This window comes from Ailuropoda melanoleuca, chromosome 8 (genome assembly GCF_002007445.2).
Source record: "Ailuropoda melanoleuca isolate Jingjing chromosome 8, ASM200744v2, whole genome shotgun sequence".
NCBI lineage: Eukaryota > Metazoa > Chordata > Mammalia > Carnivora > Ursidae > Ailuropoda > Ailuropoda melanoleuca.
In genome coordinates, this window is record NC_048225.1 from 98364862 (window position 1) to 98392321 (window position 27460).

Consider the following 27460-nt stretch of genomic DNA (forward strand, 5'->3'; position numbering starts at 1 on the left):
CTTTGCTCTTTTCCAGTGCATGCACTTAATGCTCTTAATTAGTTACTGGGCAGTTTAACTCCTTCCAACATGTGCTGTTTAGTTTTCTGGTCTGCTTGTTCTGTTTGTTGCTGAGAGAGAGATTTTAAAACCTGCAGCTCTTGATTGTAGAATTATATTTTTTCCTTTGAGTTGTATCTGTTTGGTAGTTTTTGGCAGCATTATTCAAATGGAGAATTGTTGTGTCTTGTTGTCTTATTGTGTCTTTTATTTTTATGGAATATTGCTCCTTATTTTTAATAATGCCTTTTGTCTTAACAGCTACTTTGTCTAAGATAAATTTAGTTACACTAGCTTTCTTTGGGCCAGTGTTCACATAGTATTTCTTTTACATTCTTTTAAAATATCTTCCTGTGTTCCACTATGTAAGACATATGTTATAAGCATCTAGAATTTTAAAAAATCTGATTATTTTTGTCTTATAACTGGAGGTTATAGTTCATTTACATTTAATGTCATTACTGCTAGATTTGGACTTAAGCCTATTATTTATTTTCTGCTGTCCCAGTTGTTCTTTGTTCCTATTTTGCCTTCCCTTTTTGCTTTCCTTTTTAAACTATTCCGTTTTTGTCATTGTTATTCTACCCCCTGCCCTGTTACCTTGCTAGTTATGTATTCTTTCGCTATTATATTAGTGAACACCCTGGAGATTGTCATGCATCTTTGATCTGTTTGAGCCAACATTAAATTAGGACTTTTGTTTGTTTCTGTCGTGGATAGTACGTTTGTCTCTTTTTATAAATTTCAGCTTTTGGATGAAATTCTCCTTATTTTCAATTAATATTAATAATAATTTTTAAAAAGTTTGTCTACAGGGGCGCCTGGGTGGCACAGCGGTTAAGCGTCTGCCTTCGGCTCAGGGCGTGATCCCAGCGTTGTGAGATCGAGCCCCACATCAGGCTCCTCTGCTATGAGCCTGCTTCTTCCTCTCCCGCTCCCCCTGCTTGTGTTCCCTCTCTCGCTGGCTGTCTCTATCTCTGTGAAATAAATAAATAAAATCTTTAAAAAAAAAAAAAAAAGTTTGTCTATGATAATTCTAAAATCTGGTTCACTTTGTAGACTGTTTCTGTTGTCTGTTCCCCACCCTCCTCTTTTTTAGGTTCTGTGTATGATTTCTTGGCTAGCCTGGTGTTTTTTGTTTTTGTTTGTTTTCTGTTTTTTAAGATTTTATTTATTTGAGAGAGAGAGCGTGAGACAGAGCATGTGTGTGAGAGAGAGAGCACAAGCAGTGGGGGGATGGGGAGGGGCAGAGAGAGTAGCAGGCTCCCCGCCAAGCAGGAAGCCTGATTAGGGACTTGGTCCCAGGACCCCGGGATCATGACTTGAGCCAAAGGCAGAAGCTCAACCGACTGAGCCACCCAGGCGCCCCTGATTTTTTTATTGCGTATCAGGTGTGTATGAAAACTTGTAGAGACTCTGAATGGTGTCACTATCTCCAGAGAGGATTCATTTTTTTTTCCTGGTGGGCATACCACCTTTCATCTTGATCGAGGGAGGCTGGTCTGTCTTAGGGGTCTTGGCTGAATGCATAGGGTGTTTACCCAGACCTTTGCTCCTTTGTGCTTTCTGTATCCACTTTTGTCTCCCCAGCACCATGAGTCTGCCAAAATCTCTGCTTTGCTTTTTATCCTGTCAACTGCTTTCTCTTTGGTTTCTTGGATTATCTGTGACAATGGACTTACTGGGTGCCTTCCCTTAATTTTGTACTTTATCATATTGAGTTGTTGGGATCCATAGAATTTTTGATAGTGATGCTTCTTCTGGTGTGTGATGCATGGGGTATGTTCCATATATAATTTTATTAATTTGTGGACTTTTTAGTGGGAGAAGGTTATGTTTGTGTGCATTGAGGTAAGGAGGGAATAACAGAAGTGTAAATTTATGAGCCCCACCAGAAATCATTCCACAGGGCGTATCTAAATTTATGAAATATTTAGGATAACCACAAAATATTTTAGTCTTATTTCAGTATGAATTTCATAGGTCTTTTTTTTTTGTTTTATCTCATTGACTCATTTTATGAATTCCATTTGAAAAACCAGGAGTTTGTGGTGGAAATGGGCAAGCCCCAAGTTCAGTACAGAGGGTTTCAGATAACAAGGGTTGATACGATATTCCTGAGGTCCCAGATTTTCATTGGGCCAAAATGTAACAAACGTACTTGAGATCAAAGGTTGGCAAACTGTGGCCTGTGGGCCAAATGTGGCTACTGCCCTTTTTTTGTAAATTGAGTTGTATTGGAACACAGCCACTCCTCTTCCTTTATATACTCTCTGTGGCTGCTTTGCCGTTACAGAGTTGAGTGAGTGCGGCAGGGATTTGAACTTAAGATGTTTACCATCTGGCCCTTTATAGAAAAAGTTTCTTGATCTCTGTTTTAGATGATCAGACTTAAGAGATTCAGTTCTTTTTATAGAATCCATTGTTAATATTCTAAGGCATTGGCTATAGCTTAAAAAAATGCATTTTTCTCTGTCTTCTCTCTTGTCTTCACTTGATTTTTAAAATTGCTTTTCTACTCCCGTTTCTTCTCTCTCTGGAACCTCACTCTGTTGATAGTCTTTCGGGAGAATACAGGTGACATTGAGAGACATTCAGGGTTTCTGCACTGGAGATGTGTTAAGTGTCGAGGAAGCAGTAAGGGGTAGGAGGCATGCCTTCCCACACAGTGACCATTAACAAGAAACACTTGAAAGTCACATTTAAGCTTTATTTCGAAATAGGTCATATATTGCAACTGGTTTGAGACAAACTCTGGTTCAAAACCATCAGAATTGGGGAGCCCTTTGTTCAGCAAAGGCTTTTTATAAACTCTGTGGCAATCACAAAGAACACTGTAGTTTGGATTTAGCACCAAGCTAAAATTTCATGCCTGAGGACAGTTTATTACAATCATTCATCTTGGGGCATCCAGTCTGCTGACTCTTTTTGGCCGTACCTAAAAAGTCAGAGGTACTTCAGCCACGTCTGTTTCCAAACCAGAAATAACTCAGACATGGCCTCAGCAGCACTAGAGTTCCACATTAGTTACACTGGCTGAGGATTTCAGTGATCACAGGCATCAATCATCATATTAGAGTTTTAGTGCCATTGTAGGTGTTGTCAGGAATATGAAAAAAATGTGACCCAGTCTTTGTTCACAAGGATGATTAGAGAGGGCTGGTCTGGCGCTCTCCTCTCTTTAGCAATCCCCTGTCAATCATTGAGTAACTCTCCCCAGCCCTCGGTGTGGAAACTTATTACTCTGGAAGGTGTTATTTTTGGGCTGGAGGCAGATGACTGTAGCACCTCTGCAGCAGCCTCAGAGGCAGGCATGCTCAGCTTCCATGGTCTTCCTTCCATTTGCACCGTGCAGTCTCACCAGAAGGCACTGCAGTGGCAGAGTTCCTGCCGTGCCCTCCAATCTCTCCCTTATCCAGACAGACTCTCGACTCTCGGGTCCGGGATGAGGAGGCTCAAGAAAAAAATTGAAACAAAGATTTGTTGGTAAAAAAGCCTTCCCGATACTTCTTTTTCTTAAGCTGGAATCGACAAATTGGAATTACAAGTGCTTTTAAAATAAAATACTTAATATGAAACTTTTACAAATTCTCACATGGCATTTGTAACCCTTTTGCCCTCCTGCCAGTCCTTTCTGAAGTCTGTTAATCTTTGCAATCAGAATTATTATATAACATTGAGGGGGTTGAAATAGGTGATGTGTCACATCCCTTTAGATTCTGCACTGTTGAGATTGGGGATGGAGCGTCCGATTGTTACAGGTCATGTTCACCTGGGGCTGCACCTCATGAGCCTGGTGCTTGAAACCATCTTCCTGGGGCGTTCAGTTACACTTGCAGATTTTTGGGGGGGAAATGCTTTATATCCTGAAGAGAATGAAAACTTTTCATCATCTTTTAAAAAGAGAAAGTAGACTCTGAATAGATTTCTCCTTTACGTGGACTTCTCACCACACTCCCAGCTTCCAGGAGTAGGCTTTCTCCTCAAGCTCATGGAAAAGTTTGAGAAGCAGTGTTTTAGACAAACACTTAAGAGCTCTGTTTCTTTAATGCCCAGGAGAAGCAAGGATTTCTGTCTGTGGGACATTGCTAACTCTACGAAAGAAGGGAACATGATCCTTTTGTTGACTCAGTCAGTTTGACTGGATTTTGGAGGGCAAAACCCCTGTTTTTAGAGGGGGGATTGAGAGGAGTAAGTTAAGTAACATTATGTATATGAAAACACTTCCTAATCAGTAAAATACTATGGCAGAAATAGTAGTAGCAGAAATAATGGATGAATCAACCCCACTCCCATGCGTAAAGCAGGGGCTGCTAATAACAAGAGCCCAGAGAAAGGCATTAGTTTAATCCATGGTTAGAAAGTGACAGAGGTTGAATTCAGTGGGTTTACTTTGGTTTTCTTCCCTCCTTTCCTTCCTTCCTGTTTTATAGTTTGTTTTTCGTAGATCCTTTTCAGAAGAGTAGTAGTCTTTGTATTTTGATGATACAATAGAGAACTCTAGAGAGGAGAGCATGTCTTAACATTTATTTTTTGCTGGGCTGTAATATACTTTGGCACATGTCTCTTAAACTGGCAAACATTAAGAAGCTTAATTTTTTTTAAGTTCAGTAGCTTAGACCTATATATTTAACTTCAAAAATAAACTTATTTATAGATATTGTCTGAAATAACTATTGCAAATATTGTAATTTGAGGAGTAAATCAGTTTACATATGAATTTGAAACTAGTGAAGGACTTCAGATTGCTCTTAAAAAAGGAGGAGGCGATATTCATAAGAGACTTCTGTATGTGTCTGAGGTGTTTGTGTTCTGCCTCAGTTTTCTTTATTTAAAAATACATAATAACCTGTAAGAATGAAGTATTGACAACAGTAGGAATCCTTCGGGATCTTCCAGAGCTCCGGCTGGGGCTGCAGCTCCCCCTTTCTTCTCCTTCCACTAAGTTACCAGTCAGTGTCCTTGATAAAAACACTGTTGAGTGTTTCTGTTTGGATCCAGGTTGGACTCAGGAAGAAGTTGAGCACGAACTGCTTCCTTCATGTTGTTTGCCTGAGTCTAGAACAGCCTTTTTAGTGGGGCCAAGGCAGGTGGCAGTTTGGCAGCCATTGCTCATCATTTTCAGCCACAGTGACACTCCTGGACACAAACAGCTAAATTGCATATTAACTGAACCAATCAAATGTGTATTTCTCATACACATTCAAATACTGTGTATTTCTCAAATCTAGTTGTGCCATCATCGTTATCTTTTTATTTGTTTTTTAATGGAGAAGTATAGGTTCCACTCAAGGCCTGTCCAGTCAGAATCAGAGGATGGGAATTGGGCGGGGGGGAGGCAAACAGCCATGTAAAAAACCCCATAAACCTCCACACGTGATCCTGATGGGCAACCCGGGTTGACTGATTCATAGGGTATACTCATGATTAATTTTATTATTTAGGTTTAAATAATTATTTACAATGGGAGAAATATATTAGTGCATAATTAAGAAATGAAGGAAAAGTATTTACTCAGCCTGCCCTGCACACTTTGTTTTTGGCTTGCTCCTATGTATCCTTAGGTACATTTTGTACTGGAGTTAATTCTTTCCCCTATTTAAAGTGGTATATGGAGTCTGTTTCTTATTAGGTTTGCTCAACTTAGAGAAACAGTAAGAACAAGTAAAAAAATAAGTAAAAATGTGGCTTGTTGTTGTATAGCATTTCTTTTTCTTAAAGAGATATTTAATATGAAACACTGAAGTTTCAGGGAAGAAGAAAGTGCCACTTCTCTTCCGTATTATTTTATAATGAGTTTAAGGGAAAGGAGGAGGGTGGGGAGACAGTAAAATTTTGGGGTCGTAGTAAGTGCCATGTATTACTATTTTATAAGTATAGGATTTCGGATTTGCTAAAGCAAACCAAAGAATTACCTGTATATTTTTAAAGACATCCACTTTTTGGCATTTTTGAGTTCTAATAATGTGATCTACTAGCTTTTGCAGTTTAAGTTAAAAAATGTAACTTTAATCTTAGAATTAAGTCTCAAAGAAGGCAGAATCAAAATATTAGGTAATAGTTTATTTAATTAAATTCATTGGGAAGCGAGTTACAGTAAAGACACAGCACTGATTAAAAGTCAGTGGATATGGGAAGTGATTAGTTGACTAATGTGTGCTCATTTAGTTTTTGAGTTGGTGGTCCATTGATTAATCTAAGGATTCTGTTTTATGTGGTACAAAACTTCATATCTGAGACTGTTAACACATCGATATATATTAAGGAGGAAGATAAAATGGAACCAGCAGGTGTCAGCAAGAACCGTAATGAAATCATTAGTCCTGCTTATCTCAACCTTTATTTTGTTACCTCAGGGATGTTAGTCAACTTTCAAATGATATTTCATTGTATCCTTATCTGCATTTTAATGTAGAATCCCTCTTTCAAAGCTGTTTAGGGAACATGCCTAAAGTATAACAACAGCTCTGAAAAGATTTAGTTCGAAGAAAAAGATGTTTGCCAAGTACTATGAACTTTTCCTCATTTCAGCGTCTTGAAAAAACATTACACACAAATTATCCCAAACCAAAAAAACTTTTTAAAGATTTTATTTATTTATTCGACAGAGATAGAGACAGCCAGTGAGAGAGGGAACACAAGCAGGGGGAGTAGGAGAGGAAGAAGCAGGCTCATAGCAGAGGAGCCTGATGTGGGGCTTGATCCCGTAACGCCGGGATCACGCCCTGAGCCGAAGGCAGACGCTTAACCGCTGTGCCACCCAGGTCCCAAAACTTTTTTTTTTAACAGTTTATACATTTCTCTGGTTATCTGCATTCTTTTTTTTTTTTCAGTGTTCCATCCCTACTGACTAATGGACCATATGCATTTTACAGGAATAGGAGTAGGAATTCATGAACAACTGTCCTCATAATGGCCTGAATTTTGCAATGAAAATACAGCATTTTTATTCTTTCAGCATACAATTAGCTCTTTTATTTTAGACCTATTCTAATTCATTGAACAGTCAGGGGAAGTAATGTCTATTTTTTTTTTTTTTACAAAATTGAAAGATTTATTACACTTGTTGGTTTCCTATAATTTTTTTTTTAAAGATTTTATTTATTTATTTGACAGAGATAGAGACAGCCAGCGAGAGAGGGAACACAAGCAGGGGGAGTGGGAGAGGAAGAAGCAGGCTCGCAGTGGAGGAGCCTGACGTGGGGCTCGATCCCATAACACCGGGATCACGCCCTGAGCCGAAGGCAGACGCTCAACCGCTGTGCCACCCAGGTGCCCCTCCTATAATTTTTATTAGAAATCCTGTCTCTTATTTCCTTCCTCTTCACTTGATGACTTGACAAAAATACAAATCCAGTAGGCAAATATAATATCCAGTATTTTGTGATAATCTTACTAGAGTAATAAACAATGAAAGAATGAGTACGGAGAACATTACTGAGACCACAAGGAAGGTATGTGAGATGCAAGATGATCTGAGGTGCTTTCATTTTCCTATCCCTTGTCCTACCAAATAAACCTATTTCACATGCATACTTAACTTACTGAAATCTAGTATTATCCAACAATCCCATTCCTGGATATTTACCCATGTGAAATGGAAACTTGTGTGAACCTGAATGCAGATGTTTATAGTGACTTTATTTGTAATTGTCCAGTTTTAGTATTATCCAACAATCCCATTCCTGGATATTTACCCATGTGAAATGGAAACTTATGTGTGAACCTGAATGCAGATGTTTGTAGTGACTTTATTTGTAATTGTCCAAAACTGGAAACAACTCAGATGTACCTCAGTTGGAGAGTGAATCAATAAACTGTGGTACATCTGTGCAGTGGAGTAGTAGTCAGCGGTATAAATAAGCAACATAGATGGGTCTCATACATCATGCTAAGTGAGAGAAGCCATACTCAAAGGCCGTATTCTATATGGCTCTCATTTATATGCTATTCTCGAAAAGGGAAAACTGTAGGGGTAGGATACAGATCAATAGTTGCCAGGAATTGGAGGAAGATTTGACTATAAAGGAACACAAGGGAATTATATGGGCTGATGGAACTGTTCTAATTTTGAATCTGGTGGTAGTTACATGACTACAGTTGTCAAAACTTATAGAAATTGCACATGAATTTGGCAGTTTTACTGTATATAAATTATACCACAAAAAAGTGCCAAAATAATATTTAAAAAGATCCGTAGACTAGAAAAATAAGTTAAGGATAATGCTAATATGTACTTTTCCTTGTCCCAGACATTTTTTTTTTTTTTAAGAGAGGGAGAGAGAGGAGGGGGACAGAGGGACAGGGTGAGAGGGAATCTTAAGCAGGCTCTGTGTCCACCATGGAGCTCAACATGGGGCTCGATCTCATAACCCTGAGATTATGACCTGAGCTAAACTCAAGAGTCAGACATACTTAACTGACTGAGCCACCAGCCACCCTGTCCCAAACATTCTAATAGGAACCTGAGAACACTTTTAACTCCATTTAGCCCTTCTATTTATATATTGATTTTAAAGTTTTCAATTCTAGATTTAACTCTAAAGTCACTTCCATCTTTTGTTTCATGCAGATAATATGTATTTAAATTTGCCCTGTTCCCTTCATTTCTTATTCCTTTAGCCTTTTATCTGAGATCATTTTCATTCTGCCTATTCTTTCTGCTGATTTTTATTCATGTGGTCTTGTTTGCTTGAGCACCTGGTTTTTTTAAATTATGTGTTGAATTTTTATATGTGCAGAATTGTTTGTAGAAATAATTTGAAGTTTAAGATACTACCATTCTCCAGAATGTATTTTTATTTGTTTCTGCAAGGTGCCTAGGGATAGTAACTCTCAGAGATCACCCCAGTTCATTTTCAGGATTGCAGATGCTTTAATGCTGAGGTGTGTGTACCAGGATTAAGGCTTTCAAGGTCCCAACCCAAATGTGGAGGTGTTCACCACAGCCCTTTGTGGAGCCATGGACTACAATTTCCACTTCTCAGCCAAGAAGCTGAAGAAATACTGTACAGGATCTTGGCATCATAAGCACCTCTTCACAATCAGTATAACGCTTAGGTGAAAACAAACACAGATTTTGTGCTCACTTCTGGTTCCTTCATCCCTCAGATACTGGTCTTTTAATTCTTTACTACTTCCATAGCTCTATGATGTATTAAAGAAGATTAAAAAACATTTATTTTGTGTAACTAATTGTTTTCAGAGGAAAGTTTGGTCTGAATTATCATTTTACCATTATGAAAGCAGGTGTTGCCCATATCCTTTTTCATACCCGTATGACTATACAAATGTGCTTCTCTATTATTTGTTTGTTTGTCTAAAGATTATTTGAGAGGGGGGAGAAAGAGAGTGCATGCACTCATGAGTAGGGGAGAGGGGCAGAGGGAGAGAGAGAAGCAGACTCCCCACTGAGTGTGGGACCCCCCCTTCCCCCCCCAACTCAGAGCTTGATCCCAGGACCCCGAGATCATGAGCTGAGCCGAAGTCAGACACTTAACTGACTGAGCCATCCAAGCAGCCCCAAATGTGCTTTTCTTAAAAACAATTTTAAGATAATTTTATACAATTTATTATACAACTTGCAGTTTTTAATTTAGTATTATGAATTCCTATTAGAATCATAGGCAGATGTATATTTTCTACATGTATAACTCTGTGCCAGGCACTGTGCGAGTACAGTGATATAGAAAATAGACCATTTCCTACCCTTATTTATTTATTTATATTAAAGATTTTATTTATTTGACAGAGAGAGAAAGAGAGCACAAGCAAGGGGAGTGGGAGAGGGAGAAGCAAGCTCCCCGCTGAGCAGGGAGACTGACTCGGGGCTCAATCCCAAGACCCCCGATTATGACCTGAGCTGAAGGCAGATGCTATACTGGCGCCCCTATACTGGGTACATCTTTAAATACCATTTAAAAATTTTAATAGACATTTTGTAAATTAGTGTTCCATTTTACCTATGCACTGTAATTTATCTAGCCATGTTTATATTGTTGGATCTTTACGTTGTTTGTAATTTTCCTCAATGATAAGTGCTTTACTTATTGAATGTAATCCAATATTCAGTCACTGATTAATATCTTTAGGATAGAGTTGTGGGATTCAAAGTACTGAGTAAAACTGTATGAAAGATTCTTAATGTTTGTTGTCATATTATTTTCTAGGAAGGTTATTACACTCATATAAACATTACATATTATTTAAAAATATGTCATTTTGATAGGCGCTATCAATTTTATAATTCATTGTTGCTTAAATTTGTATTTCTTTATCAGTGATATTCAACATGTTTTATGTTTATTTGTAACTTACATTTCTTTGTGCCTATTAGACTGTTAACAAAATTAAGACAGAGCACTCTGCTTTATGAGGGAGGCTGTAGGGCTAGATTTAAACTGGATTTAGATCTTCTTCTTTTCCAGTGCTGTGATTTTATTGTTTTATACTTGGATTGCTGTTTTTAACTTGTTCCTTTGTTGAGAATACTTAAATGTTTTGTAACGAGTTGCAGGAAATAGCTTTCAGAGTCTTTAATAACACAGAAAAGTAAGTATTAGATAAGAAACAGTGTGGTTGATCATTGTTACAGAAGAATGAAACATGAAATTCCTGTGCACAGATCTCTTCCACATATTGTGTAGTTTTGAAAATCTCCTTGAAATGTTGGGCCATTCCAGAAAACGCACAATTTTGATTTATGATATGTGTGTACCCATGTATTTATTCTTCATTAAAGATATGTAGTAATTATAGGAACTTTTTGGTACCAAAACTAGTGTAAATAATATTTTAAGAGACTGTTTTAGGACAAGCTTACAGAAAGAATGTTTCCAAAATTGAGAAATAATAGGTTATTGAATTATAGTAGTGGCCGAAGAGTTTATTAAATTAACATATTTTCTGGTAGTAATACAGCAGTTCTTTTTTTTTTTTTTTAAGATTTTATTTATTATTTATTTGACAGAGATAGAGACAGCCAGCGAGAGAAGGAACACAGGCAGGGGGAGTGGGAGAGGAAGAAGCAGGCTCCCAGCGGAGGAGCCTGATGTGGGCCTCGATCCCATAACGCCGGGATCACGCCCTGAGCCCAAGGCAGACGCTTAGCCGCTGTGCCACCCAGGCGCCCCTAATACAGCAGTTCTAATTAAAAGACATGCAAAGTTTTGTGATAAGGGTGTGCATCTGTTATTTTTGTTGTTGACGCTGATATAGTATAATTTAATGTTCTTTTTTATATTGTATCTTTAAATTCGTTTTTTGAACTTTTAATTTTGATATAATTTCAGATTTACAGAAAAATTATAAAAAGAACAAAGAATTTCCATATAATCTTCATCTTGATTCCCCCAGTGTTAAGATTTGATTACATTTGTTTTCTTGCATATATTTCTTGCATGTGTTACCCCTAAGTACCACATTGTGTATTTTCTAAAAAAACAAGGACATTCACTCATATATCTACTGTAGAATTTAAAAAATCAGGACATTGACATTGTTATAGTATTATTACTACTATATAGACCTTATTGAAATGTCATTGTTTAGATTGTCCCAATAATGTGCTTTATAGGAATTGAAAATCTTGGATTTCACTCGTCTCTTTTGCCTCTTTGAGTCGGAAACAGTTCTTTGGTACTTCTTTGCCTTTTAGAACATTGACAGATTTGGAGAATACACACCAGTTACTTTATAGGTGTACCTAATTTAGGTTTATTTGGTATTTCCTTATGTTTAAATTCAAGTTTGCATTTTTGGCAGGAATATCACGGAAGTTATGTTTTCTTCTAAGTGCATGATATTTGGAGACACATGATGTCTTTATCTTCCATTATTGGTGATGTTAACTTTGATCATTTAACTGAGGTGTTCTCTATTATAAAATTATTCTTTTTCCTTTTGTAATTATTATTATTATTTTGTAATTGTGTTTGTGTATAGTGGGGGGTTAGATATTTTCAGACACTGAAAATAACTTGTTCCTCTAGTTTAGCATCCATTGATGACTCTTGCCTGAATCAGTTATTTCCCTGATGACTGGCAATTAGTGATTTTTTAAAATTTCATCATTCTTTCCATCTTTCTCTATGAGGTAACATCTTGTAAGGAATAGCTTCCCGCTTTTCACTATTTATTAATTTATATCTTTATGGATTCATAGGTTTTTATTTTATTCAGTGGGGTATCATCTGTTACTCTCAAATTGTTCCAGGTATGGCCGGTAGGAATCCATTCAAGCTAGCTTCTATGTCCTTTGACATGTCCACACTGTTCTTTACACACGACCGTATTTTCTGGCAAAACATGATGTTTAGGCTCAGCTTGTATGTTCTCAGCCCCAGCACTGGAACCAACCATTTCTCCAGGAGCCCCAACTCCTCTAAGTGAAGAATGGCATTTAGAAACCAAGATTGGGTGCTAGATTACTTTAATGTTTTTAATTATAAATGTTGAGATTGTAATGTTCTAGAAATATTTGTCATTCTCTTCAAAGATCTGATAGTTATCTTAGTAGCTCTTAAAAACTTACTCATGATAACAGAAATGTATGAATGAACTATTGATGCTAAGTACTTCTTAATTTTCTCTGTGTTGTCTGATACATAAATGTCACTTGATTATGGGAAATATTCAGTTAAATGGAGACAGGAGGGTGAGGTTAGGAATATTACTGTTGAATGGTGACTTTGGGGCAAATAAAAATATTTAGCTCTGGATTTGAATATTTAGACTCTGCCAAGTATCAGTCACCTAAAATTTCCATGGTATTCCTTTCTTTTTTGGTTATCAAATAGACTTAAACCAATTTCATTCTTTTGATTAGAGTGGTATTGCTATTTTAATACAATTGACCCTCTTTTTTGTTATTTACAAGTTATAGCTGTTTTGGTCAATGAAATATATCTCATGACCATTTTCTCAGAATATTTAAATGTTACATATAACTGGAAAGAATATTGGAGATTTTATGAATAACCTTGATGATTGAAGGAAAACTTAATTTCAAGAAAAGGAAACTATTAAATAAGTTTGGATTAGTATACTTTAACTCTTTAGAATTTAAAAAATCAAGAAAAAAAACTTTAAAACTTTATCCAAAGTCCCTCTTCAGATTGGTATGTACATAGTTTCATATTTAAGATTTTACACGGTGTCAAGAATGGGTTGTAGAGAAACTGAATAGCATGATTGATTTATCAGAGTATTTGTAAACAGTCTTTTTTAATGAATAGAGTCTAAGCTTTAAGTTTAGAAGTTAAATTTAAAAGGTTGCAAGACTGACTTTATTGACTTTATGACTTTACTGTTAAGTAATTTTTGTTGTAGGATAAAGGAAATTTTTTCAGCTAAGCATTCTTTAATATTAACTAAACTTGAAATTTTTTTCTGTCTAATGGCTAGTCATAATTTTTTTTTAAATTATGGTCACAAATAAAATGCACCAAATGATTTTCTTACAAATATATAAGGAATCTCATCTTTTTAATTCTATTACATAAGTTTTAATACTACATTTTATAATTAACAAAGAATCAAGTTAGTGTTGAGAAAAACATGTTGGTTTATTTTCAGTCAACTTTTGTAAAAACACTACATTTTTAAAGGTGAAATTCATTGAGGATGTCTGTAGACATTTAAAAAAGCTCATTTTGATTAGGACTTTGGCTAAAATTAATACATTAAATATGGTTATTTGGGGGCATCTGGGTGGCTCAGTCAGTTAAGGTATGCCTTCAGCTCAGGATGATCCCAGTGTCCTGGGATCAAGCCCCACATTGGGCTCCAAGCTCAGCAGGGAGTCTGCTTCTCCCAGTCCCTCTGTCCCTCATGCTGGTGCTTTCTCTCTCTCTCCCAGATAAATAGATAAAATGTATTTATTTAAAATATATTTTAAAATATTTTAAATTAATAATACTTATTATATTTTATAATATATTATATGATAATATGTTATATATTAAAAATATTTAGAATTAATGATAATTAAAAATATATTTTAAATGTGGTTATTCAATTCAAATAATATTAAGAAAAAAGTATGCACTTAGCGTGATTTAAGTTGCTTATAATTATCTCAAGGATTTATAAATTTTATAAATTTATTAAATTGGGAACTAAGAAAGGTATTTTTATTTAGGGAATGGTGCTGTAATGCTGTTTCAGCAAATTAAGATAGTTATATAGTGTCACTAAGGGCTAGATTTTTTTTATTTGTAATATATACAGTATGTTTTGTTTAATAATTTTCTCACCAGGGTCATATGAATTATGAAATTTAGTATGCTGACATTTATGATATTTAAAAACTAAATAGTTTTGTCGTTGAGTTTTTACATCTGAAATTCAGTTTCCTAATTTTGTGGTTTATTTTCTGCAAAATATGTAACTACACACAAGAATAGGGGAGGACTTTAATGTGCACTGAGTTTGTGGATATATGTGAATATATTTGTAGTTTTTGAAAGATTTTAGGGACCTATAATATGCTTAAGAGAACTGTTTTCAAACACGTTGAAAAGCCTTAGCTTAATAAATAACTAATTGGTATGAGAATTACAAGACAATGTATTGAACTCCCCTTCTCCAAAGATTCTACTTTGGAGAGTATTCTATTTACTCTAGCAAAATTATGTGTTAAAAATTACCTTATAGTCTTTCTCCTAATAATTCACAATCAGTTTTTCCTACACCATCCTCATCCTGTGTCTTGCTTGTCCTAACACCCAGCCTGTTCTGATCTCTCCTCTGCTGTCTAGTTTCGATGGTGCTACCACCATATAGTCCCCTCTGCCGCATGCTAAAAATGACTTTTGGTGCCGTCTTTCACTTCCTTTTCTGTTACCAGCCACATCTGTTCAGTCACAAGTCCTAAAAGTCTAATCATAAGCAACTCTAACATATGTACTATATTCTTCATTTCTATTCATTTTTCATTCATTCAGCAGATGTTTATTAAGTGCCCATTTTTTTTTGCCAGGTACTTGCTGGGAATATAGCAGGAAATACAGTGACAAGTTCCTGTCTTCATGTTTACTTGCATTATAGCAGAGGAGGTAGATAATAAACAAGGAAAAAAATAAACAAGATAATTACAGATATTTTGACTGCTCAGTGGAAACAAGAGTGATGATATGAACAATAATGGGGGCATACTACTCTGGAGAGGGTTGTTAGGGTAGGCCTGATTTTGAGCCAGCTTTCAGGGATTGTGGGCCTAGAGAACAGCAAGTATAGAGGCCCTGATGCTAGGAAGGACTTAGCAGGTGTAAGAAGAGACAAGGGGGTTCAGCGTTGATGGGAGGTAGGCAAAGAGAGAGGCTCGGATGAGCCAATGTAGAAGGGATGGGCAGGAGGTTATTTACAGGGCCCTGTAGTATTTGGCAAGGAGTTGGGATTTTCATCTAGGTGCAATGAGAGTGTCACAAGTTGATTAATGTTTTCAGAATATCACTGTGAAGAGAATGGTGGAAAAGAGGGTCAATTAGCAGGCTATTGTAGTAGTTCCTGCTGGAGATATAACGATACCTTGTAGGGTCTTATTTGTGGCGATAGAAGACCATGGACAAATCTGAGATGTATTTTGGAAATTGAACAAATGGCACTTACTGATGTGTTAGATATGGGAAATTGGTAAGTGGCGGGGGGGAAGAAAAGAATAAAGAATGAATTTTAGGTTTTTGATTAGAGTACCTCTTCCTGAAAGTGTGATCCCCAGACATCTGGGGATGGTGGGGGGGCGTAGGGTTGGGTAGGGACCTTGAGGCTTTTTCAAATGGTCTGAAAGATTAGACAATTTTTGTAATACTAAGAGATTATTTGTAAAACCACTGATGTCTTAGCTTGAATCAGTGCATACGCTAGACTGTACTAGTCTTTGTGTTCTTTACGTGTTCTGAATTATAACTAAAAATGTGACTTTCACTTTTAAATGTCTTTGGTGAAGCAGTTAAAGAGTATTATTTTTTTAAAATCAAATCTCAACCTTTGAGTATGTGTCTCTTAATATGTCTGATGAAATAGGAGGTATACTTAATTTAGTATTACTGCAGCAAATCAAAGTTGTATCAAGGAGAAGAATTTGTGCAGTTGTTTGAAGAGCAAGCCGAGCAGCTGCTATTTTCATGGAACACCATTTTTACTGGAAAGAATGACTGAAAGACAAACTAGGGTTCTTCAGATTTGGGTGTTTTGTAGACATTTTCTTGAAAATTAAGTGCCAGTCATGTAAAGGAAAACAGTTGACATTATTTGTCACTAATGACAAGATTTGAACTTTTAAAGTAAAAATTGGAGTTTTGGAGAAGTTATATTCATCACTATGACCTTGACATCTTCTGGTATTTAAAGACTTTTTTGATGAGATTAGTTGTGGTATTTAGGGGAAAAAATTTTTTTTTATTTGTATAATGAAATGGTCAACATTTAGACAATCTGAGTAACCCAGTGAACTAAAATTTTCCAGATGACCAATGCATGGTGTTATAAAATCGAGCATGAGTAAAAGATCTATTCAAAGAGCAAGAGAGACCATTGGATTTTAACATAACAGAGTATAAAAAAGTTCATTGATTTGAGAGTCTACATGGCAGTTAACTTTTTAAGAATTTGCCACCTGTCAAGTTTGGTGTATTATTAAAGGAGAATATCCACAGTGATATCCATATTGGTTATTAAAATATTCCTCTATTTTCCAACTATTCATTTGTGTAAGACCAGACTTTTTAAAATATACTTCTGCCAAAACAACATATTTGAACAGACTGAGGTAGAAACTGCTTCTCTGAAGACAGACATTAAAGAGACATACAAAATGTAGGACAGTGCCTCCCTTCTAATTTTTTAAAATGTAGTTATTTTTCATAGAAATATGCGTAAACATGTAAGAATGTTATTGCTATTATTGTAAATGAATTAGTATGTATTTTAATGATTTTTCAGTTTTAATTTCAGTTATGTGAAATACTGATAGAGACATGATCCACAAGAATAAAAGGTCTTTGGGGTCCTCAGATAAAGAGCTCCAGAAACCCAGAAGCTTGAGAATTTTGGGGCCGGACCAGCTGAGTAGATGGTGATACATGCAAGGAGATAAAGAATTTTAGAAGAAAAGCATTATTTTATTTTATTTTTTTGGAAGGATGGGAGATGGAGTCCTTGATACAAGTGGAGATATCAGATAGACAGTGGGATATTATTGGTAGCTCAGAGCTCAGACCGTACACCTGTGGTAGAGATACAGATTCCAGAGTAATGGCATTCATAGTCATGGGACTGGATGGTCTGACTTTAGCAGAGGCAGTAGGTTTTAAAAAAAGATTTTTTAAAAAAAGATTTATTTATTTATTTTGTGGGGGTGGAGAGAGAGAGAGTGCATGCACACATGGGTCAGGGGAGGGGCAGAGGGAAAAAATCTTTAAGCAGTGCACTGAGCACAGAGTGTGAGGCGGGGCTCAATCCCCCGTCCCATGAGATCATGACCTGAGCCGAATCCAAGAGTCTGATGCTCAACTGACTAAGCCACCCATGTGCTCTCCAAAAAGGATTAAAGTCTTAGAGCACTCCAATATAAATGTTAGATAGAAAAAGGAACTTAGAATAGCTATAGCGTAGGAGAAAAGTGAGAAGAATAAGAGATCACAGAACATTTTGGGAAAGTGAGACAGTTGGGTTGAAAGCTGGGTGAGGTCAAGAGGACCATGGAGGGCACCTGGGTGGCTCAGTCTGTCAAGCGTCTGCCTTTTGCTCAGGTGATGATCCCTGGGTCCTAGGATCGAGCCCCATGTCAGGCTTCCTGCTCAGGGGGGAGTCTGCTTCTCTCTCTCTCTCCTTCTGCCCCTCCTCATTCTCTCTCTCTCTCAAATAAATAAAATCTTAAAAAAACAAAAAGAGGACCTTGGTGAGGGGCTTTATCATCTCTTGACTGTTGCCGTAGCTTCTTAACTGATCTTGCTTATGGCTGTGAATTCCTCTACTCTGTCACATGGCAAGAAAGACTGTCTTTCACCAATAGTGAAATCCTCTCTCTCAGATGCTTGAAACCCAACATTTACTCTCTGCTACCAACTGAATAAAGTAAATACCATAATTTTTTTTCATGAACTGACACCTTTGTGTGTTGTTAAAGTAACCTGCTACTAACTCTCCATCCCCTTTTAACAAATACCCACGTCATACCCATAATGAAGCCAGGATGTGCTTTAGTTTCTCTCTTAATCCCATTTAAATGGAGCCTAGTTTTTCAACCCATACATTATATTTTAGTTATAAAATAACATTTGTAAGGAACCTAGACATATTTGACATTGTGTAGAAAAAATGTTGGGTGGGACAATAGCTGTGTCTTGTCCGTAGTTCAATTCTTGAGCCTTGTGTAGTAGGTGACATAGAATTAGTCTTCAGCTTATGTTAACTGAGTTAATGGCTGAATGTTTTTAATTATAAGCAAAGTATGCATAAAAAAGTAAACACCCTCAAGGAGGACTGGCCGTTAAAGTTTAAACCTAAAAACTACAATAAGAATTATAGTTGGACATACGTAACAAAAGTACTAACATTTTTAGATTATAAAGATAAGGTGCATTTTAGAGTTGTAGAACATTTACCACATTTATGGGAAGCTTATGGTAATTATCTTTGCATATTGGCATGGGGAAGGGGAAGCCCGTTTGCTCTATAATGGAGAAGAGAGAATTCCATCTCATAAAATAGGATTTTCTAAGCACATAATACTACTTTGGAGAAATGGACTTCGTTGAGACAGTGAATACCTTTTGTTTCAGCTAAATAGAGCTTGGATTTAGCAAATGACAGATACAAGAGTATGGGATATCTTAGTGGATACTTTTTGAAATATTAGGTAAATCTAATATTTGAATGTAAGCCTTAGGCATACAATGAGCAAAATGACTTGGTAATGATTATATTATTTAAATTTCAACTTTATATTTTTGCAGAGTTCTAAAGTTCCTGTTGCTTCAGACAATGGATGAACAATCACAAGGAATGCAAGGGCCACCTGTTCCCCAGTTCCAACCACAGGTACTTTCTTCTAATGAAGGCTGTCTCTCTCTCTCTCTCTCTGTGTGTGTGTGTGTGTAAAAGTTCCTTTAAGAAATAAAATAGCCAAGAAATGCTAATATGAATTTCCACGTTTTAGTCAGAATTGTGTATATTTTTAGGGGCGCCTGGGTGGCACAGCGGTTGAGCGTCTGCCTTCGGCTCAGGGCGTGATCCCGGCGTTATGGGATCGAGCCCCACGTCAGGCTCTTCCGCTATGAGCCTGCTTCTTCCTCTCCCACTCCCCCTGCTTGTGTTCCCTCTCTCGCTGGCTGTGTCTTTCTCTGTCAAATAAATAAATAAAATCTTTAAAAAAAAAAAAAGAATTGTGTATATTTTTAAATAGTGTTCTAGAATGCTTGGTTCTCATGTACAAACATTAAAAAAGAGGCAGCTTTAGATTTTTACTTTAGTTGAATGACCTGTAGGCTTTGAGAGTTAATATTAGACTTAGGGAAGAAAACACATGTGAGGCTGTGCCCAGCCTGTGGGGGTGCCTGTGTATTTGGTGCCTGTCTTTGCTTTGGCTGGCTGATCCTGCCTTATCTGCAACTGCCTTTCCTTATTGCTGCTTTTCTCATGTTCTCTGACTAGTAGTATGTTTCGCCTGTTAGGTGGTTGCTTGGTTTTTTGTAAAATAAAATGAAGTAAAAAGAATGTTTCATACAAAGCTTCCCATTAAGCTCAATATGTAGTGATAAGTTTGAAATAACAAACACCCCCATGTAGGGGCAAAACCTCATTTTTGTGGTCATTCATAAAGGCCACATTTCTCAGTTTTGTGTATGAGGCATTCTGTAATATGTCTCAAATTTACTGTGTTTAACTTATCTCAATTGTACTTAGATAGTAATTCTGAAATTGAAGAATTGATGGATGTTCTTTCAAATGAGTTCTGTAGTCATATAGGTTGGGGGGACTTGGGCTAACAATTACTTTATAACTTATTGCTCACAGCCTTTCTTATTCTAATGTGCATTTTAAATTTCCAAGAGAAGGATATAGAGTGTAGTGTTTTTTACCCTTATTTGTCTGTGGAACTCCCTCCTTTTTAAGTACATCTATTGACTTCTTCCAGAATTGGTGTCTAAAACACAGTTCGGAAAATACTGCCTACACATAAACTACCTTTTCTGCCTCTGTGATTTTTTTCACTTTGCACCCTCATTTTTCTCTCCAATTTTTGCAATCCTTCCCATCTTTCAAGCACCACCTAAAATGCCATTTCTATCATAAAGCTTTTTCTGATTTTCTGAATGTAGTATCTTTTCTTGGAAACGTGATGATACACATTCTTTGTATGACTTATGATATTTCTGACACCTTTGTGTTATTTTTTGTGGACATTTTCTTATCTCTGCTGGGTTAAACTCTCCTTGAGGAAGAGGGCTATCTCTTACTTACTTTGGTACTGTACGTCCTCACATGGAGCAGGGCCTCAGTAAGAGTATGTAATTGAAGCCAACCAGGGACTCATTCAGAAGATGATGTTTATTTATTTATTTTTTAAAAAGATTTTATTTATTTATGTGACAGAGAGACAGCCAGCGAGAGAGGGAACACAGCAGGGGAGTGGGAGAGGAAGAAGCAGGCTCCCAGCAGAGGAGCCCGATGAGGGACTCGATCCCGGAATGCCAGGATCACGCCATGAGCCAAAGGGAGACACTTAACGACTGCGCTACCCAGGCACCCCAGAAGATGATGTTTAAATTAGCCCTTTACCTAATTGATTTTTACATTGCTTTTCTTTGTTATACTTATCTGAATTCTCTGTATTCAGAAAAGAGACTCTTTAGCTTAAAGTAAGGCCAGTATTTTAATTTCTTTATTTTTAAGTTTTGAATTAAATTCCAGTTAGTTAATATACCATGTCCAATATTTTAATTTCAAGATGGTTGTTTTTTAAAGTCTGTCTATATTTTGTGTTCTGGTCATAAGTTACCGAGATTGTACTAAGCAACTTCTATCAGATAGATATAAACACATCTTAGTGCCAATTTTACACATCTAGGCAAACACTATTGTTTCATAGTGTACTGTTTCTAGTGAAGACAATAAAAGAAGCACTTCTGAAAATTAGGTGATTCATGTTATGATTTTGAAATCCACAGTTTGGAACAGCGCTTAGTTTCAAAGGGAGGTGGGGGGAAGCACTTTCATTTTTGCCTCCTACTGAGTCACCAGCCAGGAAAGGTCGGAGTGGCAGTAGGAGGCGAAAATGAAAGTTAATTGTTTTCCTATGAGACACAACGCTGCCATACAGCATAAATTTCAAGATTATATACGTAGTTCTGCATCTCTTTTCACACTGTTCCCTTTAGTTTATGCCTCCTGCTGCTGTTCCTGTGTGGGTGGACCTTTCTCCCTGTTGGAGACAGGCAAGTGTCATCCTAGGTTCTAGCTGCCTGTGGCAAGTGGGGGAAGGGAGAAGGATAGTCCCCTCCCACCCGCCCCTGCATTCAGACCGATAGTGTGAGATAGTGAAAGAAAGATTACCTGACAAGAGCTTATAGGTGTTATTGCTTATTAAGTCTTTGAAAAATGTTACTGCTCTCAGTAGCGTTATTTTAAAGGGCTGGGAAAGGACAGTGTCTGTTCGGGGTTGACAACCTTCTTTTGTTTTGTTCCACACCATTGGCCTGAATAACGGGGGTGATATGGCAACATATGGTTAGCCAAGTGACTTCTTTCACTTTTGGTAATGGTAATATCAGTGTGGACATAAACAGAAATCTAGGGAAGTCAGCTTTCTAAGTGTCAAATACCAATTATGCCCTGTTATAATGATGAGTGATGTATATTCTTGGCTTATCTTTCCTTTCCTTGTTCCGAGATGAATACTCTTAACCCCATAATGCATAATATATGGTCTAATTTTTAGTATAGGAGTTTCTTTTTCTTTCTTTCTTTCTTTCTTTCTTTCTTTCTTTCTTTCTTTCTGAGTTCTAGATTGTGAGATTTAGGTATCTTTTCAAATGTGTTTTTGTACTACTGTCATTCTCTTGAACTTAGGGAAATTTTGTTCTATCGGCTTCCATTTTTTCTCCTTCCTTTCCTTCCTTCCTTCTTTGATTCCTTTCATTAAAGCCTAGAAGATACTGCAAGGGTATTTTGACTAGATTTTTATTCTACATATTCTTATTGCTTTAGGACTCTTTGTTTGTGGGACAATGGATTTGGCTTAAGTTTAAAAAAAAATACAGACTGTGTACAAGATGGTGACAGATAAATAGTAAAATGTTTGCTTTCTACTATGAGACTAATTTTAAACAAGGGAAGTTTGTAGCTAACATTTTGTGAGAATTTTGATTTATGGTCATTGATTGAAGAGGGCTATGGTACATTCACATTTTTATAACAAATGTAAATATAAAACAATTTTTTTTAATTAGAGCATTCTTTTTTTTTTTTTTTAAAGATGTTATTTATTTATTTTACAGAGACAGCCAGCAAGAGAGGGAACACAAGCAGGGGGAGTGGGAGACGATGAAGCAGGCTCCCAGCAGAGGAGCCTGATGTGGGGCTCCATCCCAGAATGCTGGGATCACGCCCTGAGCCGAAGGCAGACGCTTAACGACTGTGCCACCCAGGCGCCCCCCCCTTTTTTTAAGATTTATTTACTTATTTGCCAGAGAGAGCAAGCAAGAGTGAGAGAGTATGCACAAACAGGTGGAGCAGTAGATAGAGGGAGAAGCAGGCTCCCCACTGAGCAAGGAGACGCATGTGGGACTTGATCCCAGGACCCTGGGATCATGACCTGAGCTGAAGGCAGATGCTTAACCGACTGAGCCACCCAGGCGTCCCAATATAAAACAATTATTAATCAGTACAGTTCTAATGATTTCTGGGAGTGATTAGAAGGAGGATTAATTTTAATAGTAATAATCTTGAGGGCTTAGATTGTAATTATTATTTGTAAATTTGTAGATAACTAGTGTAACATTTTGGCTACCTGTGAAAGAGGGAGAACATCCCACATTTACAGGTAGAAAAGTAGACGGTCTTTGTTACACAGCTTGAAAGGTATGAAAATCTTGTCTTGCTGTTTTCTAATCCAGGCAGCAAGGTAGACTGACCATTCCTAAAAGTTTCATGGCAGCCCAAGCTACAGTCCACTTGTGCTTTTGCATCTCTGTGAAAGGAGCGTGAAGCAGTGAGATGAGGTTTACCTCATACCATGTCAGGCTAGTAATCCAGGTGCATTGTGGGCCAGAGCAACACAGCCCCCAGTAGACTCTGTGGAGTAGATAGGATTTTTGGACATGATAACTGTATTACCTTTCCCTGTCTTTAGCTTATCTTATAGAATTACTTTCTTTGTGAAATAAGGTTCATCATTTGGCTTCTTTTGATAAATTGATTTTGCCAAGGCACCTATCTTATAGTATCGAATAGAGCTTCTATTTTGGGGAGTCTATATAAGTTTATATGTAATGTTCTCCTTTTAACAGTTTAGTTCATGAAATAACGTTATTGATAAAGGTACAGGAGATTGAGCAGCAGCTGTTTTGAGGAAAGAAGACTCTTGCCATAGTTTAAATTCATGACCATGAACCTCAAGTAACCCTTAATTACATATGTCAGCAACTCCCTGGCTCCCCAGTGACTGCTTCATCTTTTCTCTCCTTAGCCCCCATCTCTTTCTCTCCCGTCCTCACCCTCAGCTAATGCCCTTGCTTCCTACTTCACTTAAAAAAACTGAAACAATCAGGAGAGACCACCCACAGATTCCTACCATGGGTATCCTCCTCCCAGGACCTGTACTCATATGATCTGTCTTTTCTGTTATCAGATGAACTGAGCCAACTGCTCTCAAAGGCCAGTGCTCCCATGAGCCCCAGATCCCATCTCCATCCCCTGCTTATTTCAGCTTTCTCTACTGAGTCCTTCCCATTACATACCATTGTGCTGTTATTTCTTCCATCAAACAACAAACTGAACCAAACAAACTAAAAAAAAACAGCCTTTGAAGTCCTTCTCTCCAGCTGTTGACCTATTTCTCTGCTGCCTTTTATTGCAAAATTCCTAGAAAGATTTATTTGTAGTTTTGTCTCATTTCTCCTTTCACTCTCTGAAATGTACTCCAGTTCAGCTTTCTCCCGAGCCACTGAAATTGCTCTTGCCAGGATTGTACTTCCCATGTTACTCAGTCCAGCTGTCGGTTCTCAGGCCTCATCGTCCTGACTTACCAGCTGCATTTGATAAGAGTTGATCATCCTTTCTTCTTTGAAGCGTGTTCATTGCTTAGCTTCCAAGAACTTTGTTTTTCTCTTGTCTTAGTGGTCCCTCCTTTGCTGATTTCTCTTCACCTGCTGAACCTCTGAACAATTCAGGATCCTGAATATGATCTGTTAGCTGGTGACTCTCAAATTTATATCTCAACCCAGACTTCTGTCCTGAATTCCAAACTCATGTATCCACTTGCATACTTGCATGTCTCAAACCTAACATGTCTGCAACTGACCTCTAAATAGTCTCCTAAAACTGTTCTAGCTACAGTCTTCTCTCTCTCTCTTTTTAAAGATATTATTTATTTATTTGAGAGAGAGAGAGAGAGAGCAAGCATGAGCCAGGGGGAGAGGGAGAAGCAGGCTCCCTGCTGATCAAGGAGCCTGACATTGAGCCTTGGGCTCAATCCTAAGACCCCGGGATCATGACGTGAGCCGAAGGCAGATGCATTATTGACTGAGCTACCCAGGCACCCCCTACAGACTTCTCTATCACAATTAGTGGGAAGTCCATTGGCTAAAATTTTGAGAGACATTCCTGACTCCCTTCCATCCTGTCATCTAGTATCTAATCTGTTAATAGATCCCATAGACTCTGGCTTTAAAATATATTTAGAATCAGAATACTTCTTATTCTATGCTACCACTCTGGTCAAAATTATTTTAATTTTTCGCGTGCCTTATTGTGATAGCCTGCCACTTGGTGTATGCTTCCACCCTTGCCTCTCTTCACTCTCAACACAGAAGCCATTACAAAGTTATACAAAATTTAAATATAAAATATAACATTATAGTCAAATGATGTCTGTTTAAAACCTTCTAGTAGTTTCTCATCAGCTCGCTCACTCATCTTCAAGTATATATTTAAATATCACCTACTTTGATCATTCAATGAAAATTGAAATTTCACTCCAACCCAGTATGGCTTTGCTGCTGTATTTTTCACCATAGAATTTATCACCTTAGCACTTTCTGTTTCGTTCATTGTCATTGTTTCCCAGAGTATAAGCTTTATCCCTTGTCCCTAGATCGGTACCCAGGCACATAGTAGACATTCAGTAGTTATTTGTTGAATGAATATAAACTTGGTGTGAAATCAATCAGTTCTCTTTCTAAGCACCACCTTTTTGAATATGAATATTAAAATATACAAATATCTACAGAATTTCTCTTTCATTGTATAAGTGACCACCCACATCCCTCATTTCTTATTGAACTTTTTTTCACTTCTTTGTTTTTAACTGGAATGTACCTATTTCCCCCAAGGATACTGCTTTTCCCTCATAGCCCTCTCAAGTAGAGGCTACTTGTTCTCTAAGAGCCATAAACCATAAAGATCAGAAGGAAGCAACAGTAGCCTTCTCCATCCACAGTATCCCTTTCTGATCACTACTTTCTCTTGAGGTTGGGAAGGGTGGAAGCCTGCTGTACTGAGGCTTCTCCTTCCCATCTAAAGGATTTTCACCTTTCTGATAGCTGTTACCTTCTACCCTCCTCATCACCCCTCACGTTAGTTGAAAACTTGGCCACCTGGCTCACTGTCTTACCACCTTCATCCTGCTTTTGTCCGGGGTGGTGGTATGGCCACTACTATTGGCACCTCCTGATTATTGAATTCTTACAATACACCTACCTTGTGCTAAGCATTTTGAATACATTGCCTCATTTATTTCTGACACATAACATACAAAGCATTATTTTTCACACTTTACCAATAAGAGGCAGAGGCTCAGATGAAGTAGCTAGTTTGCCCATGGTAACGTAGCTAGTAAGTGGTAGAGCTGGGATTTGACCAACGGTTGTCTGACTCCAAGCCAGTGATGCTTTAGCTTTCACAGAGAAAGCTCCTCATACATTTCCTGGCCAATTTGATCTTAATCACCATGACTCTTGATATTTTTATAGGTACCTCAAGCTCTTAGTCTTCAAGATGAAATTTATTATATTTTGCCCAAGATTGCACTTTTGCTTGTGATTATCACCACCATCCATCTGATTGCCCAAACTACAAACAAGGGAATCACATATCTTATGTTTCGGCAATTCCACATTCTCTTGATTTAATTCCTAAAAAGCTCTCAGATTTGCTAATTCTCTACATCCTGACTGTACTACTCTAGTTTAAATTATTGTCACCTTTTGCTTGGATTATTGCAGAAACTTTGTGTAACTGACCTCTTTACCTTTCATTTTACCATTTCTAGTCCATTCTTTACATTGTAGCATGAGTTATCCTTTTAAAGTGTACATTTCATTATCTCACACTCCTTAAAGAGCTGCTTTTTATTGCTCTTAGGGTGAATTCTGCATTTCGTTATATGACTTGGAAGGTCTTGCATCATCTGGTCTCCTTTTACTTCTCCAGCCACATTTTGTGTCATTTCTTATTTTGGTCTCAGATTCAGTCATGTCTTGCTTATAGTATGCTATTTTTCATCTCCAAGTCCAAGGTAACGGGCTAATAGTATTCAAGGATATTTAGTCACTAATGGAACATAATGAGCATAAAAGCTCATTATAATGTTATATAAACTACATTTCATGATAGAGATACTAGGGAAAGTGTTATAGTAGAGGAAGTATATAATCTGGAAGACAACAAAAAGATTAGTCTCAGAAAAAATAATGATTATTTATTACACTCATATAAATAAGATTATACTTTGAAAAGATATGTGCATCCCTATGTTTATTGCAGCATTATTTACAAAGCCAAGATATGAAAACAACCCAAGTGTTCATTGATAGGTGAATGGATAAAGAAGATGTGGTGTGATCTTGCCATTGATGACAGTGTGAATGGACTTATAGGGTATTATGCTAAATGACGTAAGTCCAATAGAGAAAGAAAAATACCATATGATTTCACTTATATGTGAAATCTGAAAAACAGAACAAATGAACAAACTATAAAAAAAACAAACTCTTAAAAACAAAGAACAGAATGGTGGTTGCCAGAAGGGAAGTGGTGAGGGAATGGACAAAATAGGTGAAGGGACTAAGAGGTACAAATTTCTAGTTACATAAAATAAAGTAAGTCAGAGAGATGAAAAGTACAGAAAAGGGAATATAGCCAATAATATTGTAATAATGTATGGTGATAGATGGTGACTATACTTATTGTGGTAAACATT

The 27460-nt window shown here is 37.1% G+C and overlaps 1 protein-coding gene across 4 annotated transcripts in view; it reads left to right on the plus strand.

The window, feature by feature from the left end:
• The window catches only part of NEK7 (NIMA related kinase 7), a 156368-nt gene that overhangs the window by 41551 nt on the left and 87357 nt on the right, over positions 1-27460 (plus strand). For 3 of the 4 annotated variants that reach the window (XR_004627323.1, XM_034666988.1, XM_034666986.1), the window contains exon 2: positions 18996-19080. Coding sequence is in view for 2 of the 4 variants with exons in the window: in XM_034666988.1 (XP_034522879.1) it covers positions 19024-19080 (57 nt within the window). In the remaining 2 variants the exon portion in view is untranslated. Of the gene's footprint in view, positions 1-18989; positions 19081-27460 lie in introns of those variants that run through there. The other variant, XM_034666987.1, reaches the window with a different exon arrangement.